Source organism: Lynx canadensis, chromosome B1 (assembly GCF_007474595.2).
Source record: "Lynx canadensis isolate LIC74 chromosome B1, mLynCan4.pri.v2, whole genome shotgun sequence".
In the NCBI taxonomy this organism is placed as follows: Eukaryota; Metazoa; Chordata; class Mammalia; order Carnivora; family Felidae; genus Lynx; species Lynx canadensis.
The window spans coordinates 119,589,328-119,609,108 of record NC_044306.2 but is presented as its reverse complement, the minus strand read 5'-3'; the positions used below and the strand labels follow the sequence as shown (position 1 = coordinate 119,609,108).

At 38.2% G+C, this 19,781-nt stretch overlaps 1 protein-coding gene across 1 annotated transcript in view; it reads right to left on the bottom strand.

Annotated features, from left to right (window-relative positions):
- The window catches only part of CENPE (centromere protein E), an 80,957-nt gene extending 65,745 nt beyond the window's left edge, over nucleotides 1–15,212 (bottom strand). Inside the window, exons 1-12 of the mRNA XM_030313338.1 lie at nucleotides 15,129–15,212; nucleotides 13,265–13,356; nucleotides 10,840–10,929; nucleotides 10,604–10,722; nucleotides 9,311–9,430; nucleotides 8,830–8,911; nucleotides 8,610–8,677; nucleotides 8,472–8,537; nucleotides 3,945–3,996; nucleotides 2,367–2,454; nucleotides 1,889–2,018; nucleotides 444–563 (exon numbers count right to left, since the gene is read on the bottom strand). Coding sequence (XP_030169198.1) covers nucleotides 444–563; nucleotides 1,889–2,018; nucleotides 2,367–2,454; nucleotides 3,945–3,996; nucleotides 8,472–8,537; nucleotides 8,610–8,677; nucleotides 8,830–8,911; nucleotides 9,311–9,430; nucleotides 10,604–10,722; nucleotides 10,840–10,929; nucleotides 13,265–13,356; nucleotides 15,129–15,184 — 1,083 coding nt within the window. The 5' untranslated portion in view covers nucleotides 15,185–15,212. The remainder of the gene's footprint in view (nucleotides 1–443; nucleotides 564–1,888; nucleotides 2,019–2,366; nucleotides 2,455–3,944; nucleotides 3,997–8,471; nucleotides 8,538–8,609; nucleotides 8,678–8,829; nucleotides 8,912–9,310; nucleotides 9,431–10,603; nucleotides 10,723–10,839; nucleotides 10,930–13,264; nucleotides 13,357–15,128) is intronic.
- Nucleotides 15,213–19,781: the final 4,569 nt, after the last annotated feature.

The window sequence follows — 19,781 nt, the reverse complement described above, 5'->3', positions numbered from 1 at the left end:
ACTGTTAATGTACCTAATACCACTGAATTTTACACTTAAAAAATGGTAAAATTTTATGTTTCTATTTTAGCACCATAAAAACTTATGACATAGCCTCCCCCCCCCCCCCAAAAAAAAAAAAAAAAATAGGTTGTAGACCTCAGCTATTGAGGAGTTAAGAATCTCTGGGTATTTGGGCAGCTCTTAGTTCTAAATCTGCCCCTATTCTTTTTTTTCTTTTAAATTTTATTTATTTCTTTTGAGAGAGAGAGTACAGGAGCAGGGGAGGGACAGAGAGAGGGAGAGAGAGAGAATCCCAAGCAGGCTCTGTGCTGCCAGCATGGAGCCTGACACAGGGCTCGATTCCATGAATTGTGAGATTATGACCTGAGCTGAAATTAAGAGTTGGACGCTCAACCGACTGAGCCACCCAGGCGCCCCTAAATCTGTCAGTTCATACATACCTCCTCTAACTGTTTTTTAAGATCCATTATTTCTTTTCTGTATCTTTTCAGGAGAGCTTCATCACTTGATACCTCATTAACATAAGGAGTATTCTTCATATATTTGGCAGTGCTGGCAAACTGGGGAAAATACAAGAGTGTTAAGTGTTCAACATCAAAAAAATTAATTAATAATATTTAGGTTTCTTGTAATTATGTTTTATAAAGAAAGATCAATCCTCTTCCCAGGTGGCTTAATACTTTTGAACACAGAGAGTATTCTCTATCCTTGTAACTTACCCTGGCTGCTAGTCTTCAGAAGAGTCAGGGAAATATCTTGAAGACATATGCCAACAGAGAACCTACAAATACTGGCTTACTAGAATCCCACCCACCTCTCAAAGTCAAGAGCAAATGCTCCCTCTACTCTGAAGCTTTGCTTCCAGTGGAAAGTACCTCTCCTTCCTCTGAACTCTATTCCATTTGTTAACAGTTAATTAATCCAAGCCAATCACATTGGAAGACAGGTCTTATCTTCCTTATAGTACTTTAAGATTTTTTTTTTAATGTTTACTTATTTTTGAAAGAGAGAGAGAGCACGAGCAAGGGAGGTGCAGAGAGAGATGGCGACACAGAATCCAGAGCAGGCTCCAGGCTCTGAGCTGTCAGCACAGAGTCCAATGCATGGCTCGAACTCACGAGCTGTGAGATTGTGACCTGAGCCAAAGTCAGACACAACTGGCTGAGCCACCCAGGTGCCCCTTCCCTATATGACTATAAATTGTGAAGTCAGGGACTGTACTTTCTATCTTTGTTTCTTTCATACTACCTTGAGCCAGTGCTCAATAGCTATTTAAAACAATGTTTCTTAGAGTGTATCAGAAGTAACTTTAAGTGGGTCCATGAAGGTGACCATTAAATAACATTGAACCCTTGACTGAGATGGCTATTCTATTGACATTTCTCATTTTTCCTTTTTTTTTTTTTTTTTTTTTAACAGAAAATGTAAGCCTTAGGCTCAGAGCAAAGGCAATCAACAATGAGCTAGCAAGAATTCAAGAGTTATTTTATTATAAACACACACACATATATGTGTTTTTTGGGGTACCTATTTGTTGAAAGTGATACTAGTTTTTCATTCATGGGATTGAGATAAAGTTTCCTTCTACAATAAATAAAGTAGAAAAAGTGACTTTCTTAAAGAGAAATGTATCAGTATAATAGTGTTGGATACAGCAAAACTGTGGAGGTGGGATATGAATAATTGAAATTTGGGAAAATTAAGGAATACTATTTAGTAGACAGTATACCAATTTTATCGTAATAGATATAGTATGTCATTAAAAAAAAAAAAAAAACCCTAATGTTAGTGGGTAATTTTTTTCTTCTTAAAGAGGATTCCCCACTCCCACACACCGCCCCCCCCACCGCCCTGGCCTGAATATTGAAATAAAAATCAAACTTACCTGTAGAGTAGTAAGGGTTTCATCAAAAGACACTGGAGTAATTGTGCAGATAATACGTGTTTTTGCATTTCCTCCCAAAGAATTCTGGAGAATTCGTGTTAATTTACTGTCTCGGTAATTTATGAAACCACTTAGTGAGAAAGGAGTTTGGGGAAAAAAAAAAACAGTAAGAATTTTTATTTAACAAAAGTGGTTGGTTTTTAATACAGAACCTTAAATTAGCTACAATTTAAAAATTAATTCTTTATAGGTTACATGAGGCAGATCAAAACTACTCAGTAAAAAATATTTAAAATAGAAAGCAAATTTAGGAAGTTGTAGTCATATATTTAAGAAGCTAAGCATGCTCACAGAATCGCAAAAGCTTTTGAACATATTGAAGAAATCAGTACGTTTGAGTGTCACTGAAGTATTAAAATTCTCAACCTAATGAAAAATGTAAGCATTAATAGGTAAATGTACAATGGAATAAACTTACCCAACTTGTCCATCGCTAAGTTTCTTGATCACTTGTCCCAAAATAAATAAACTGCGATTTATATTACAGCCTTCCTTGAGTCGCACACCTGCATTTATTAAGCAAACATAAAAATGAAAACTAACCTCTGTATTAGATGATTAACTCATTTATCAATAAATTGTAAGAGAAACTAGAAATTAAAGGGTTAGATGATAAAGTCTGTGCTTTGGATTAGATCTGAGTCCACCTTTAATACCACTGGTTGAGCTCTTTCCCTGTTCCTCCTACCTAGTAAGTGAATCAGAAAGGTCATCACCTCAGAGAAAGAGCAAAAAGAAAATGATGGCTAAGAAAAAAAATCAGAGGGAAGTAAAGTTCATTTCCCCCAAGAGCCTAATTCCCCAGTTCAAATCTATTTTTTCCAAACCTCCAAATATAGGCAACTATAGACTTACAACCAAATTAATTCCTATTAGGTGCACAACAAAGTTCTTACTTTTAAACTAATATGCTCTCATGAGTCATATACCCCCCAAAAAAGTACACTGAAAAAGCTCTTTCTCCTGTGCTCCATTCAACCAGTTCCTGTCCCCCTACTAGAAACTCACTTTTCTTAGTTGACTCTTGTAGAGATTTTTAGAAATTCAAGTTCATATATGTTTATTTCTTTTTTACACAAAGAGTAGCACACTATATATGCTAATTTGCACTTTGGTTTTTTTCACTTGGCAATATATCATATCAGTAAACACTGGTGTTTTTATCTTTTATAGCATAAAATTCCATTATATGGACGTATTGAAATTTATTTCCTCAGCACCCTGTTGAGGGTCATGTACGTTTTCAATATACCACATATATAAAAGGTACTACAACAAATAGTTTTGAACAGCTGTTATTTTACAGATGCATTTTTCAGCTATTGCTCTAACAAGCCAGCTAAAACAACAAGCATTTATTTCTTGTTTACAGATTGGAGGATCCACTGGTTTGGTGGATAGAGACCATGCTCAGAGGAGTGTCTCTGTGTCAGGCTGTAGGAAATAAACATAGAAAGGTTTGACATCTTCATGATCTTGAAACTTCCCATCTAAGTATGCTTTTCCATTTAAGTATTTGATTACATTCTTTAGGTCTGTTTTAAAGTTTTCTTTATTTTGGTCTTGTGTAATTTGTGTTGAGTTTTTTTCCTAGATATTAGATCTTTTAAGTCATTATTGTAAATGGAGTCTTTTTGTACACTAAATATTCTAACTGGTTGTTGTTTGTATTAGGAGTTATTAATATCGTATATTAATTTTGTACCTGACTACCTTCCTGAATTTCCTTACTAATTATGAAAATTTAGATGGTTTTCATGGTACTTTCAGCTTTGTAGCTATACAATCCTACCAACTGCATAGTTTTAGCTTTTTAATTGATGTTATAGTAGCCCCAAATAGATAATTTGCTAGATATGGAAGCTGCTTTTTACATTAAAGAGTCTTGTCACAAACTTACTATCTTTATTAGCTTCTAAAATGCAAGGTAGCACTTCTTTATTCTGTAAAAGAACAAGATAACACTTAGGCCAAAACATTTACGAGTTTCCATTACCTTCAGCGCCTGTTTGAGCAGCTCTTTCACTGCCTGCAAGATCAACCAAATTCTGTAAGATAGATAAAAATGAAATTTTAGGAAGGGTAACTTGAAATAAAATCCCAGTGACTGAAGGAACAATTTTAACACATGGTTTATCAGCATACCCCATCTGTATGCTGGTCTCTCGCTCCACCGGTTCGGCGTTACCATTTTTGGGTCAAACTGATGTGTATACTTTGTTCCTGCCTTATAATATAGCCTCCATAATGTTGTCAGAATAGATTCTCTATTTACTACACAAAGTTCAAAACCTTACCATGGTGAATATAATTCTTTACAATCTGGCACTTGTGTTCCTCCAGCTTTAAATCCACACATTACTCACTCTGAATTCTAGCTGACCTATTCACTATGCCCTAAATGCTTCATGTACTTCTATACTTCCAAGAGCTATCTTTTGCCATTCCCCTTGTTTAGTTAGTTCTAATTTTCTAGACTGTCCCTGTTCTTTACTCAGGACCAAAGACAACTGTTACCTTCTTAGTGAAACTTTGCCATCTTTATCCTTCCTCTCCCACACCTTGATCTGCTCTTTCAATTGTGTACCCAAGGGTCTTTAAAGATACAACTTACTCTTCAGCACTTACTGTGTTGAGCTAGTCATCTGTGTCTCTGCCTACACTGTAGCATCTTTAAAAGCATGGGCCTCTCCTTCATTTCACAAATATTGTTGACAACAAGTGACTGCCTGTCATGCTCCAGGCAGTTTGTTAGGTACTAGGGATATGGCAGTGAATCAGACATGTAAGTTCTCTGCTCTCATTGAGCTTTTATTCTACATGGGGCAGGCTGGGGAGAGGAGAAAGTTGGTGAGAAGCAAGAAAAAGATAAGAAATGCATCATGGCAGATAATTTTTTGTTGTTTTATTTATTTATTTATTTTGAGAGAGAGTGAGAGAGGGACAGAGAGAGGATCCCAAGCAGGCTCTGTGCTGTCAGTACAGAGCCCGAAGTAGGGCTTGAACTCACGAACTGTGAGATTATGACCTGAGTTGAGATCAAGAGTTGGATGCTCAAGGGACTGAGCCACCCAGGTGCCTCATTAGAGATAATTTAAATAGAGTGCTGGAAGGGGAAAGAGGAAGGTACAGAATAGGTTCTTTGGACTTGATGGCAGGGAAGTCCTCCCATTAAGCTAGAATCTGGAAAGACAGAGAAGAGGGGCCCAGCCATGCAAAGCCTAAGGGAGCCATACTCCAGATAGAAAGAAAAGCTAGTATACCCAGTCACAAAGCAGAAATAAGCTTGGTGTGTTCAAAAAATAGGAAGGACAACAGAGTTGGTGAAGTGGAGTCGGGACAAGACTGGGTCAGAGAAGTGGGTAGGGGTCAGATGGAATGGGGCATGGTAAGCAAGAGCAAGAACTGTGGATTTTCTAAATGTAATGGGAAACGGTTTAAGCAAGAGAGTGACAGACATTTTGGCAGAGAAGGGTGAAAAGGGTGGGTGGGGAAGGACTGGAGAGAGGCAAGAGTGGCAGCAGAGAGCCCATTAGGCTCGTGTAAGAATCTGAGCAAGAGGTGAATGGCGGCTTGGACTAGTAAGGTAGCATGGGAAACAGTAAGTGATGGAGGGATGTGTTCCTTATTCTTCTAATCTCAGAGCCTGGTACTATGCTCAGAACATGGTGCAGTCTCAGCAAATATTCTCAATGCATTAAAACAAAGTCAGAGACTTTCACGGATGGGCAGTAATTATGCACTCCTGCTTTAATTATGTCCTATCTCAGACACTACTTTCTCTAAAATACTCAGTCTAATCTTTCTGGTGTAGCGTCTACTACAGAAGACCTAGATAAATAATAAAGGGGCAAAGTAGTGATGAAGGCAGCATGAATTGAGGAATAAAAATGGGAACAAATATTGGTGTTCAAAGACACCAAGAGGCACCAATCTATCTGAGAGAGGGCTCACGTGGAGTAGAGGGAAATCAAATCAGGTTGGTTGAGAGTGGCCAGAATTTGCCAAAGGATGCAACATAACAAAAGCAGTACTTAGTAACATTAGAAATCTGCCAGCAGACTGCAGAAAGGAAGACCAGAGTCATAGAGGCCAGGTCAGGAGATGAGGACCTAAATGAATGTGATGCCCATGGGAATGTTGAATAAGAAATGCTGATGAATGGACACAAAAAGGGGAAGGCTGAAAAAGATGAGTCGGAACTGACTCAGGTCTAACCTAGGTGACCAGGATAATGGTACTACTGGAAAAAAGGAATATTCACTATGATAGAAAGAAATTAATTTTGTTTTAGACACACTGAAGTTTGAAGTAACAGTGAGACACACAATTATAATCATCTTTATAAAGACATGAATTAGAGCTCAGAGACTCTAGATAAAATACTTGACTGTCATCAATACAGAAACGATAACAGAATGTCTGAGGGCAGACGCAGGAAGCAAGAAAGGCGACAGCAGAACACTCCTATGTTTTAGACAGTAGAGTAGGAGAAAGAATTCCCACAAAGGGAACAGAGAAGAAGCAGAGCCAAAAGGACCTGGATATTATGAACCAGAAAGATCAGAAGACGCTAAAAAAAAAAAAAAAAACCAGAACAAAACAAAACAAAACAAAACAGAGCCAGAAAATGATCTTTTGAGGAAGACTTCTTTCCAAGAAGATACTTACAATAAGTAGAAAGGCTGAAGGGTTGGACCAGATGGTATCTATATTTTTTTTTTAATTTTTTTTTTAACATTTTATTTATTTTTGAGCAGATACAGAGCATGAACAGGGGAGGTTCAGAGAGAGGGAGACACAGAATCTGAAACAGGCTCCAGGCCCGGAGCTGTCAGCACAGAGCCCGACGCGAGGCTCGAACTCACGGACCGAGAGATCATGAACTGAGCCGAAGTCAGCCGCTTAACCGACTGAGCCACCCAGGGGCCCCAGATGGTATCTATATTCCCTAGATGATAGAGTGTCAAAGTATATAAAAAAAAGTCATCAAATTGATTACTGAACATGTCGAGAGTATTAAAGAAATTATTAAAAGTTAAAATTGTAGTGAAATATCACAGATTGGGTTTAGAAAACAAAACAGAAGTTAGGTTTTGTGTTTTATTGTTAAATTAAAGCAAGACCATCTACTAAAATAAATTTTATATTGGTATGGTAAAATAACTGAGGTGAACAAGAATTAGAATTTATTAAGATCCTGATTTTTCAGGGGCACCTGGGTGGCGCAGTCGGTTAAGCGTCCGACTTCAGCCAGGTCACGATCTCTCAGTCTGTGAGTTCGAGCCCCGCGTCAGGCTCTGGGCTGATGGCTCAGAGCCTGGAGCCTGCTTCCGATTCTGTGTCTCCCTCTCTCTCTGCCCCTCCCCCGTTCATGCTCTGTCTCTCTCTGTCCCAAAAATAAATAAACGTTGAAAAAAAAAAAAAAAAAAAAAAAAAAGACCCTGATTTTTCAAATCTGTAAGTGAATAATTAGAGATTTTTTATTCTTTTTTCTCTGAAGTTTTCAAGAATAATCTTAAATCATATCCTACATGAAGCTAAGAAATTTAGACCCTGAAGACAAAAATAAAGCAATATTGGCAAGGAACAGGAAGCAAGCACAAAAAAAAGAGAACTTCTTCAGTGCAACAAGAAGGAAATGGTGGCTTACTTATGTAGAAAAAAGAAATGTTTACATCATGCTTATATTCACTATTCAGCAAACAAGTACTCAATATAAACTACATATACTGTGTTGGGGCTATCAAGATGAATAAATGTCTTTCTTCCCTTCAAGGGATTTACAGTCGTAAACACAATGTTTATAATGTAAAACACTTCCTGGGGAGCCTGGGTGGCTCAGTCGGTTAAGCGGCCAAGCGGCCAACTTCGGCTCAGGTCATGATCTCGTGGTCCGTGAGTTTGAGCCCCGCGAGTTTGAGCCCCGCGTCGGGCTCTGTGCTGACAGCTCGGAGCCTGGAGCCTGTTTCAGATTCTGTGTCTCCCTCTCTCTCTGACCCTCCCCCGTTCATGCTCTGTCTCAAAAATAAATAAACGTTTAAAAAATAAAAAATAAAAAAAAAAAAAACATTTCCTTATTTTATTTAAGAATGAACTTGAATAATGTGATTTACTTTTTAACCATCCCAGTTAGGTTTTTGTTGATCTCACGAGTCTCAATTCTTTTGGCTGAGACAAAACAACAGCAACAACAATACCAAATCGCCCCCACCCCCGTTTCAAGAATATACTCTTAAATGTGTACGGAAAAACTCTTCCCCAAGAACTCTGGTTAGGAAAAGTGCTTCGCTCTAAATTTTAGGAGACAACAGCAATAACATAACAGGAAGAAAGAGCCTCTGAATTCGTTCGATGTTTCAGCTTGTAATCTTATGTTTATAGATGAGACTAAACTACCAATTTATAGGTGTTTTTGCCTGTTTAGTTCAGTTAACAGTTCTTATGAAACCAAACATCCAGCAGCCAAATTAAATTATGTTTTGGCCCATGTGGTACGGAATCATGGTCCATCAATACTCACCAAATGGGACACCTTGACGGATCCGTCACAATTGGAAGGTTCCCCTTTCTCTCTACTTTCCAAAATCTAGACAGAAAAGACAACTTGTAAAAAATCAGTGCATTTCTAATTGGAAAGGCCAAACAGAGAGTTACCTACCATCCTAAAAATGGTATGAGAACGACTGCTTCTTTGATTCATTTTTGTAATTCCATAATGTCTGTTCTCTGTGAAAAGGGAGTCATATTTCAGGTGTGTATATTAAAATCAAAGAAAAATACTGACTTTTTTTAGAGTGAAAAGTGTGATTTAAAGCCTAAATACATTCAACTGAATAGTTTTTACAAGTGTTTTGGAAAAATACAGTATAAAGTCTTACTCTCTCCTTTTGTGATCCACTTCAAAGCCATTTCTGATGTATAAACAACTTCTTCTGTGAGATCAGCCACATATACATTCCTCTGAAACAAGGTTAAGAATAGAGAAGTCACTAAAAAGTTGCATCTCACAAGAAGGTGTGAGCTAGTATAGAATTCACATGCAGAAGTTACAAATGGAAAATGGATGAAAATAACAAGTAAACTAAGATATGTACAATTTATTTCTGTACCAAATTCTAACCTGATACTTCCATTTTGCTCTTTTTTAGGGGGCACTTATACCAAAATATCACGGCTGTCAGTGTTTAAAAACGATACATGTTGCTCATATGCTATCTCTATAAACACTTAAGAAACGAAAAAATAAACCATACAAATAGGAGACAGTTTAAAAAATACAGAAATTAAAGGTAAATGTTCAAGAACATGAATCCCAATAAGCAAGACTATTTTTAGAACCACACTAACTCTGTTACTCACGTTGAAGTCTTCCCGAATTATTAAAGGCTTCATTTTTTGAGTGTCACAGAGTAAGTCTGTAATGGTTTCATTGTATATCTCCATGTAAGACACGCGTAAGAGAAATTCTCTGTCAGGAAACTAGCAGAAAAAAATATGTAAAACATCAGAGGTCATCCATTTATGAAAACCTAATACTGAATACTTCTGTGCTAATATTAAATATTAAAACGTTCTGAGAAATTATCTTTGTAAAGCAAACAACAAACAAAACCTCATGTCGTTTTATATCCACAATAAACACTAAAATATAAAAACATGTTTCAGTAATAATGAAAAGTATAGTATCAAAGAATTAGAAGAGGAGAGTGCCTGGTCCAACTCTCTGAACTCAAAATAAAACCTACCAATGGATGTTCAAATAAGAACATTAAAAATCATTAAAATAGTAATGAAAAAACAAACCTAAAACCAGCTCTTAATTAACTAGGTTGCTTATTCTGGCCTTCTGCTTTCCTTGTCTTTTTTCTACATCTACTTTTCTGTTTTTTTTTTTTTTTTTTTTTTAGTTAAAAAAATTTTTTTTTAACGTCTATTTATTTTTGAGAAAAAGCACGAGCAGGGGAGGGGCAGAGAGTGAGAGGAAGACAGAATTTGAAGCAGGCTCCAGGCTCTGAGCTGTCAGCACAGAGCCAGATGCAGGGGTAGAACCCACCAACCATGAGATCATGACCTGAGGCAAACTTGGACGCTTAACTGACTGAGCCACCCAGGCACCCCTCTCTGTTCCTTTATAAGCACTGGTAGCAGGGAGCCTGGGTGGCTCAGTCGGTGGGCATCTGACTCTTGATTTCGGCTCACAGTTCATGAGATCGAGCCCCTTGTCAGGCTCTGTCCTAACAGTGTGGAGCCTGCTTGGGATTCTCTCTCTTTCTTTGCTCCTACCCTCACTTGCGCACATTCATTCCCTGTCTCAAAATAAATAAATAAACATTAAAAAAAAATAACTGGTAGTTACACAAAGACAATGAGGAGCTAACCATTCTGGTAAGATTTTCCTGTTCCTCAACACCCACTTTTTGGTGTGATTATTACTGTTTCAGGATTCAAGGAAAAGAATGAAAGAACTTTAAGCTCTACATAGTAAGTTTGTGGGGAAAAAAATGAATCTGTTATGCCTTCTTTACCCATGGCTAATTAAGAGATAACTGTAAATCTACTTCCTTTCATCATTATAAGAAAATATATTAAGGTTTTCATCCTACTATTACTACTTTTCCCTTTATGTACCAGAAATTTACCTAAGTTATTTACCTTTTTAATTTTTTGGAAAATGTCATGAATTGCCCTGGGTATTACTCCCAAATAATCCTCTGAACCCATCATGGTATATGTTTTTCCTGAAGCAGTCTGCCCATAGGCAAATATGGTACCTGTAAAAACAAAACACACACACACATGCAAAGATTAAAAATGAATCTGTAAGATGTGAAACTATCAATACTTGAACAGAGAACCAATACCAAAATATTTCTACAATGAATACAAACCATTGTAGCCTTGTATGGCAGAATCTATGATTGGTACTGCTATTTCTTCATACACATTTTTAGTAGTTTCATTACTATGAAAGACGCGATCTAAAAAGAAAAAAACACATATACAGAAGTTAAATCAAACAAACCAACTTTGTTTTCATTCTTAGTAGTTGTGCAAAGAAATAAAATGGTCAGGATATGATAAGATAAAATATTTAAGACACAATATTCTCTTCACCTTATTGGTCCTCTGAAAAAATATTTTTCTATAAGGTAAGATGTGTTGGTCCTCACACAGAAAAACTACAAGTCAGACTTCTCAGTTATTCTATGTGCTTTTAAGAGTCAGCAGGGCACAGTGGCTGAATACAGGGTTATCGAATCAGACTCTGCAAATCTGGTTCCACCATTTATAAGCTGCGTTGACTTCGGGCAAGGTGGTTGATGCCTTTGTGCCTCAATTACCCAATCTGTAAAATGGATATGAATTCTCTTCCTCATAGAATTATTGTGAACCTATAGTCAATACTTAGGAAATATGAACTATTACTACTGAGAAATTTTAAGGTTTATAACATATTTAGCAAGAAGACCTAGCTCAAACTAAAACAAGAAATGCACACATATGGAAGAAGAGACCTAACAAAGCTGAAATGTTACAAGGAATGACCAGTTGGCTGGCTGCTAAAGGAGGCTGGGTTTAGAGTACATTTGTACTGATGAATTCACTAGTCTAGGATGTGGTTCTCTGCTAATTTTGTTAGCATAATTAGCACATTAAAAATGGACTACACTTTCAATGGTAGCCTCATATTAAAAAGCTCACAAGAAATGCATTTCTAAATCAGGAGGGAAATGCATCCACGTGCAATGAGAAATTCAGTGATCACATGGTTTGCATCACGACAACACATTTGCCCTGTTGGCAGAGCTCTATGGAAAATCAAGTGCCATCTGAAGGCTGCTTAGGGGTTATGATATCAGAGCAAGGACAGATGGCAGGATAATTCAAATCTTAATGCCATTTGCTTTAGATAAGTGGATAAGTCCAAATCCACGATGGGCATACATGGCTACAGAGAACCCATAGATCATGAGTCTGAATGCTTGTGCATCCCTCTCTCTTGGTTTTATAATCTCTGGCATTTATTGTATTACCTTTTTAAAAATTATGTTAATACTCTAAAACAAGTCCTTTACCAGAAATTGTTTTCTCTTCTTTACATCTTTGCTTCAAAACCTTTTATGATGGCTTTCTAGCTTAATGCTAGTTCAACATCCTAACCATTCTTACTCCCAGAGTTGTTGAGAGGGCCTCACTGTTGCCCTGAGGTGCCTAAATGACAGCATGCTAGTGAGTCTGACTCTTCCATTTGCTAGCTGTGTGACTCTAGGCTTATTTCAGTTACTCTGAAATGGAAAGGCACCTACTGTATAGTACCTACCACATAAGCTTGTTATGAGGATTAAATGAGTTAATAAATATGACATGCTGAAAACTGTATCTGGCACAGTGTCAGCAGTAGACCCATATTAAATCAATATACAAATCAGCTGAGTCAACGTTCAGGGCCTCCATGACCTTCTGCCCCAGTGTCAGTGGTACCATTTTAGAAACCTAGACTAGTTATGTCCCACTGTAAATCTCACAAAGCTTATGCTGTCACAAATGTAATTACTTGTTTAAAGCCTCTCTCTCATCATATGAGAAGTTCCACAAAAGCAGGGGTAGGTCTTTGCTGTATTTTAGCAGACAAAGAAGGAATATCTTCACTACTTATTCTTTAAAGAATTTTCTTAAAAATAATTGTGGAAAGTATATACTAAAATCAAAGATCTTAAAGATGACTTGATATCAAGCAACATATTTTAGGCTTATGGGGTTTTAGGCCACAAATACACTAATGAATAAGAGGAAAAAATGTTAGTTTCAACCTTGAGGCACTATGACTATAACTGCATTTTTAAAAATATAATTTATTGTCAAATTGCCTAACATATAGTGTGCTCTTGGTTTTGGGGTAGATTCCCGTGGTTCATTGCTTACATACAACACCCAGTGCTCATCCCAACAAGTGCCCTCCTCAATGCCCATCACCCATTTTCCCTTCCCCCATCAAGCCTCAGTTTGTTCTCTGTATTTAAGAGTCTCTTATGGTTTGCCTCCCTCCCTCTCTGTAACTATTTTTTTCACTTTCCGTTCCCCCATGGTCTTCTGTTAAGTTTCTCAGGTTCCACACATAACTGCATTTTAAATAGCAATTTATTATCTTATTTATCATACATGATGGATGAACAATTTTTGAGTTTTTACTAATGCAGTTTACACAAGGCCTCGTCTGATCTTTAATGACAAATCCAGTATTATGGATAAGCCTTTTGTAGTCCTAATAGGAAAAGGGTAATATATTAACTTTTGATGCTATTATAAGCTTACCAAAATTGAAGGATTTACTGCCATCAACTTGATAAATAGCATTATTGTCAGTTTTCCAGTAAATTTGGGTATCTCCTCCAAGAGCTTCTTCTCTGAAAGAATAAAAACACTGCATTTTAGTAAAACTGGTCATGGAATTCATGTCATATGACAGATAATTTAAAAGATTCTGTCTTCTGAAAAATATTTTATTTTAGTTAATAAATAAATTTATTTATTTTTAAATGTTTATTTTTGGGAGGGAGAGACAGAGTGTAAGCGGGAGACGGGTGGAGACAGAAGGAGTCAGAATCCCAAGCAGGCTCCCGGCTCTGAGCTGTCACAAAGCCTGACGTGAGCCCCAAACTCACCAACTGTAAGATCATGACCTGATCTGGAGTCGGACGCTTATCTGACTGAGCCACCCACGTGCCTCTTCTGAAGAATATTTTAAAAGATAGTATTGGGGCACCTGGGTGGCTCAGTCAGTTAAGTGTCGGACTCTTGGTTTCGGCTCAGGCCGTGATCTCATGTTTTGTGAGTTTGAGCCCCATGTTAGACTCTGGGCTGTTGGTATGGAGCCTGCTTGGGATTCTTTCTCTTTCCCTCTGTCTCTGCTCCTCCTGCTCTCTCTCTCTTTTTCAAAATAAGTAAACTTAAAAAAAAAAATAGTAGTATTGACTTATACTATATATGAGAAATATGGGAAATCTGCCTTTGAGGGGCCAAGACTTTTAAGTGGGCCAAGACTTTTAACTCCTGCCTTCTCATGGGAGTTTCCTGGTGAAGTTCTTCATTTCTACCCTCCTACCTAGTACTGGTTGCTGAAAAGATACATTCAAAATGCAACTCTGATTATGTCACTCTTGCTCACAACTTTTAAAAAACATCTGAAATTCTTAACACGGCATACTAGATCTGGAACATGTTTATTTCTCTCTTCAACGTCATCGTCATCTTGCTCTAAGTTCCTATACATGCCTAACTGCATATCAGTTCTGACTGCATATCAGTCCCTTTCAAAAATAAGAGATTAAATATTGTAATTGTAACATAATGGTCTTCTAATGCATTAAGTAATGAGATATTTAAAAATAGGAAATTCCTCATTTATTAACACCTAGTGATATTTAACAAATAATTCTCAAACACAAAATATGTTAGTATTCTGGAGTGAGGGCCACAGATCAGAGAGAAGCAAAGACTTCATTCCGCCCCCCCCTTCTTTTTTTCTCTGTAGCATGACTCCTGTAACATTATGTCAACTTAACATTCTGTATTTTTTACTTTATTTTCTGTCTGCCCACTAGAATGTAGATCCACAGGGGCAAGGATGGTAGTGTTTATGTAGTAGAGTACACTGTACTAAAAAAAAAAAAATCAGTATTGATAAATATCAGCCATTCAACGTTCTGAATGTTGAATTCAGTCATTGACTGAAGTCTTGAGTGCCTTTGAATACAATGCAACAAGACAGACTAGTCCTTGCTCTCAAGAAGTACACAGTAATAAGGGAGAGGCAGTTAAGTGCAAAATGACAGATGAATACAAATAAAAACCTTTCCGATACGACTTCCTTTAAGGAGTGGGGTGGGGTGGGGTGGGGTGGGGAAGCGCATTCGGGGAGAGGCAGCGCAGGGCTGGTGTTGAGGTCTTTAACGTTGGCGAGCCTGAGTTAACATCTAAAAGACTCCTACAGCTGGAAATTGTCTTATAGATCTTCCGATCCTTCCTCTTGGTCACTACCAGATAAGGACACCGTGGCACAAAGCGGGTAAGAGGCCGAGATACCAGGCAGCAGGAAGGAGCAGCGAGGACTCACTCTGGGGCTCAGGCCCGCGCCAGAGGCCGCAGCTGGGACCCGGTCTCGGTCTGGCCCACCTACCTGCTGTTGAGCGGCCGGACCCGCACGCACACCGCGACAGCCCCTTCCTCCGCCATCCTGCCAGGCTAGATCCCAGGGAACTGGCACAGTTGTTCAGCGTCCCTTCTTCTGAGACCACCGGCCGCCCCGCCTTTGAGTTTAAAATTTCCCAAACTCCGCGTCTGATTGAGCCGCGGCCTCGTGACGTCATGGGTTGTTCCACTGTGCTCGGCGCGGGGGGCGCGAGGCCGGCGGCGCGTCCACGGATAAAAGGTGGAGGGGGGAATAAAGGATCTGGAAGAGAGTAGGGTAGGGAGTCACAGAGAGGAGATGGGGGAAGCAGGCGGCGAGCGGATGTTTTGGCTGCAGCGGAGAGAACTATTATCTGCTAAAAGTCACTGAAATGCAGGCAGCTGTTTACAAACCTCACCCCTAAAGAGTTTGCCGTGTGTAGGAAAATAAGGCAGATAATTTTTTTTTTTCACAAAGAGTTAAGACCTTTAAATCCACCAACAGAATTAAGAATCTCCTAACAGCTTTTTAAAATTAAAAATACCTTAAAAGACAAGAATTGAAAGTCACTTCGCTGCCCCGAAACGTAAGAATCTTATTGTGCTCTTTAGAAACTCCGAGTTTTATGTTTTACAGTTTCCTTTTTCTTTAAACTCCTATTTCCAATGGCTGTGAGTTCCTAAGAGGAGCTGTTTTGGAAAGAGAATTATTGAACACTGGAAAAACTCTTTGAGTAATACGGTGAACATTTATTAGCAAGAGTGGGAAAGTAATTCTAAATAATTCTTTCCTGGAAATAGTGCTATTTTCTTTTTAAAAAATATGTATCATAGTAAAGTGTTAACATTCTCTTTAAGAGTGATTTCATTCCCTTTCATAGTTGGTTTAAGGAGCTTCAGGAATTATTCCCTTTCCCTCACCAAAAATATGACCGGCAGTTACTAATAATTTATTATTTAGAGGAGTAGAAAATTCTAGTGATGTAATAAAACTGTTTTGGGCGTAAATTTGGCAATATCAATAAAAAGTGGAAGATATTCATGCCCTTTTTACAGGCAATTCTGCTTTTAAGAATTAATTTATACATGTATTTGAAGGACTGTGCAAGGATATATGTATATGGGTTGCAGGATTGCTTACAATAGCAAATGGCTGAAAACACATTAAGTGCCAATAAATAATAAATCTGAGACTAGTTAAATGGATGGAATATTATCAATAAAATGAAATGCTATGTAGCTGGTAAAAAGAATGATATAGCTCTTAATATGTACTTTAGAAAGCTGTTCAAGGTGTTTCATTAACTGATAGAAACCCAAGGTGTGGAATTGTGTACACAATATGATCCTCTATGATATTTTCAAAGGATATTTATGTGTCTAGATATGCATACATAATTTCTGGAAAGATACACAGAATATACCTAATTTCCTTAGAGAGGGAGGATGAGTTAGATAGTAAATCTACCATCCACTGTGTAATATTTTATAATTAATAATATTTTAACCATGCAAATATCTAGTTGTTAAACTTGGAAAAACTAGTTAATGGAAAAAAAACCAGTAAATAAAAATGAGTTTGAACATTCAGCTGTGAGCTAGTATAGGTTACTCTTTTTTAATTTTTTATTTTTTTTAAATCTTTTTTTTAATGTTTATTTTTGAGAGAGTGGGTGGGGAGGGGCAGATGTGCGCGCGCGGACACACACACACACACACACACACACACAGAATCCGAAACAGACTCCAGGCTCTGAGCTGTCAGCACAGAACCTGACATGGGCCTCAAACCCATGGACCATGAGATCATGACCTGAGCTGAAGTTGGACACTTAACTGACTGAGCCACCCAGGTGCCCCTAGATTACTCTTTTTTTAAGGACTAAACCCTGATGATACTTGGCTGCACCTAATAAGACAGAGTTAAGAAAAATATATTTTAATTGCTTTTTAAAAAATGGTGGTGAAATATTGCACATATTTAGCTGAAGGGAAGGAGCCTATAAAGAGGAAGAAGGGACATGCAATTAATGAGAGAAAATCTCTGACAACACAAAGTGGGGTGGTTCAAGAGCACAGAGGAGGATTGGCCTTTCAGAGTTGTGCTCGTGATTGTGGCCATGCTAGTCTTTGCTGCCATCATCACAGCAGCTAACATTTAATGAGATTTACTATGTGTCAGGTGCTCTGGTGTATGCTCTGCATGCAGTTTTCCATTTAATTTTCCAAATATGTTCATAAAGAAATACTTATTGAACATCTACTATGTGCCAGATGTAGTTCTAGGATCTTATGATAAGAGGAGGTGCCACTTTTTTTTTTTGAAAGAGAGAGCACTCATGCTCAAGAGAGATGGGCAGAGGAAGAGAGAGAATCTTAAGAAGGCTCCATGCCCATCGGGCTTGATCTCAAGACCATGAGATCATGACCTGAGCCAAAATCAAGAGTGGGATGTTTAGCCCACTGAGCTACCCGGGTGCCCCAAGGAGGTGTCACTTTAGATGGGATGCTCAAGAAAGGCCTAGGGAGGGGACTTTTGAGGTGAGACTTATATGAAAAGAATTAGCCATGCATGGGAGGGTAAGGATACCTCTTTTATTTGTCTCAGATAGAGGGACAAGTGAGTCAAAGAACTCAAGGCTTGTACAAGTTTGTCTTGTACATGTCTGAGGCATAAAAAGAAGGCCCCTGTGGCTGAAACATTTTGGGCAATGGAGAGAGGTATGTGGGGCCAGGTCCTGTGAAGTCTTGTGGGCCATGATAAAATGTTAGGCTCTTATTCCAATGGTGAGGGGAATCTAATGGAAGGTTTTAAGGAAGGGAATAAAAAGGGATTCCCTAATTTATTCAAACAAGATTTTCTTTTCTATTTCACTATGAAAATAGAAGCAGCTAGAAGACACTTTGCATTGACTCCTGCCAACCTGGTTACCCATCTGCTTGTCTGTGCCATTTACCTCATCCTCCAGATTGTAACTATGTGAACATCCTCTGTCCTCCACTCTGAAAATCTCTCCATGTTTGCTCTAGATCCTGCCCCTTCGGGCTTAATTTCTCTCTGTCTGATGTTGTCATTTCCCCTTCTCTAATAAATTGGCCTTTAGCAAACATTTGCTTTAGTTTCTCCCATCTTGGACATCCAATATTGGACAGCAAAATTAAAATTTTGCTTGGACAGCAATTGGTCCAATTGGACAGCAGTTGGTCTTTAGCAAACATTTGCTTTAGTTTCTCCCATCTTGGACATCTAATATTGGACAGCAAAATTAAACTTTTGCTTGGACAGCAAAATTAAAATGTCTAATACCAAATCCATGATCTTCCCCTCAAAACCTGGTGAATCTGCAGTTTTCCACAACTCAGTTAATGGCAACTCCACCCTTTGTGGTTACCCAGACCACAAACTATGGAGTTACCATGCTCAACTTCTTTTCTCTCAGAGTCTACATTTGGTGTTCCTGAAAATTCTGTTGGGGCTACTTTGAGACTATTCCAGAATATGGCCATTTACTACAACTCCTGCTATCCCTCTGGTCCAAAATACCATCATCTCTTACTGAACTCATCTCCATGTTTCTAGCTTTGCCCACCCCCACTACCAGCCTGTTCACAACACAGCAATTTGAGTGATCTTTTACAAATATAAGTTAGGTCATATTAATTCTCTCTTAAGACCCCCAGGGCCACCCCAACCCCAATTTTTCTCAGAATAAGATTACAGTCTCAGCTATCTCCCTCACATGATACTGCCCCTTGCTACCCCTCTGGCCTTACCCCCTACCACTCTCTTTTTTGCTGTTTCCACTCCAGGCACACTGGTCTCCTGACAGTTTCTTGAATAGTAGTCAGGCTCCCTCTCTCTGAAGGCCTTTGCACTGGCTGTTCTCTGCCTTGTAGACTCTTACCCTAGATATCTATGTTTTCCTTCTTCATTTAGATTTGGTATCTGCTCAGATGTCACCTTCTCAGTACTCTGTATAAAATAACAACTCTCTTGTCTGCTACTTCTCTTTCTTTATTCTTCTTTTAAAAGGTTACTTAAAACTTTCAGAAATAATATAAGTATTGATTTATGTATGTATTATTTGTTTCCTCTCACTAGAGTGTCAGCTCTAACTAGTGGTTAGCAACATTTTTGTTTATACTTTACCTGTGCATCTAGAAAGAGACTTAGAAGGGTGCCTGGGTGGCTCAGTGGGTTAAGTGTCTGACTCTTGATTTTGACTCAGGACATGATCTCAAGGTTAGTGGGTTCCAGCCCCACATGGGGCTCCAGGCTGACAACACCTAGCCTGCTTGGGATTCTCCATCTCCCTCTCTTTCTGCCCCACCCCTGCTCATGCGTGCACACATGGCTGCGTACTCTCTCTAAAAAATAAATAAATAAACTTAAAAAAAGACAAAGAGACTTAGAGTATAATAAACATTCAATTAAAAACTTGTTTATTCAATCACTTTATAAGTACTTATTAACAATTTCTGGGAAAGCTGCACAGAGGACAACTAATCTCCTTTGGAGCAGAGGCCTGTTAGAAAGTAGACCTACATTTCATTGTATACTATTTCATAATTATTAATATCTTAATTAATGAATATTATTTCTCTCAACATTAAGAAATTAGCTAATAGATAAAAACTGTATGTAAAATAGTCTACTCATTCA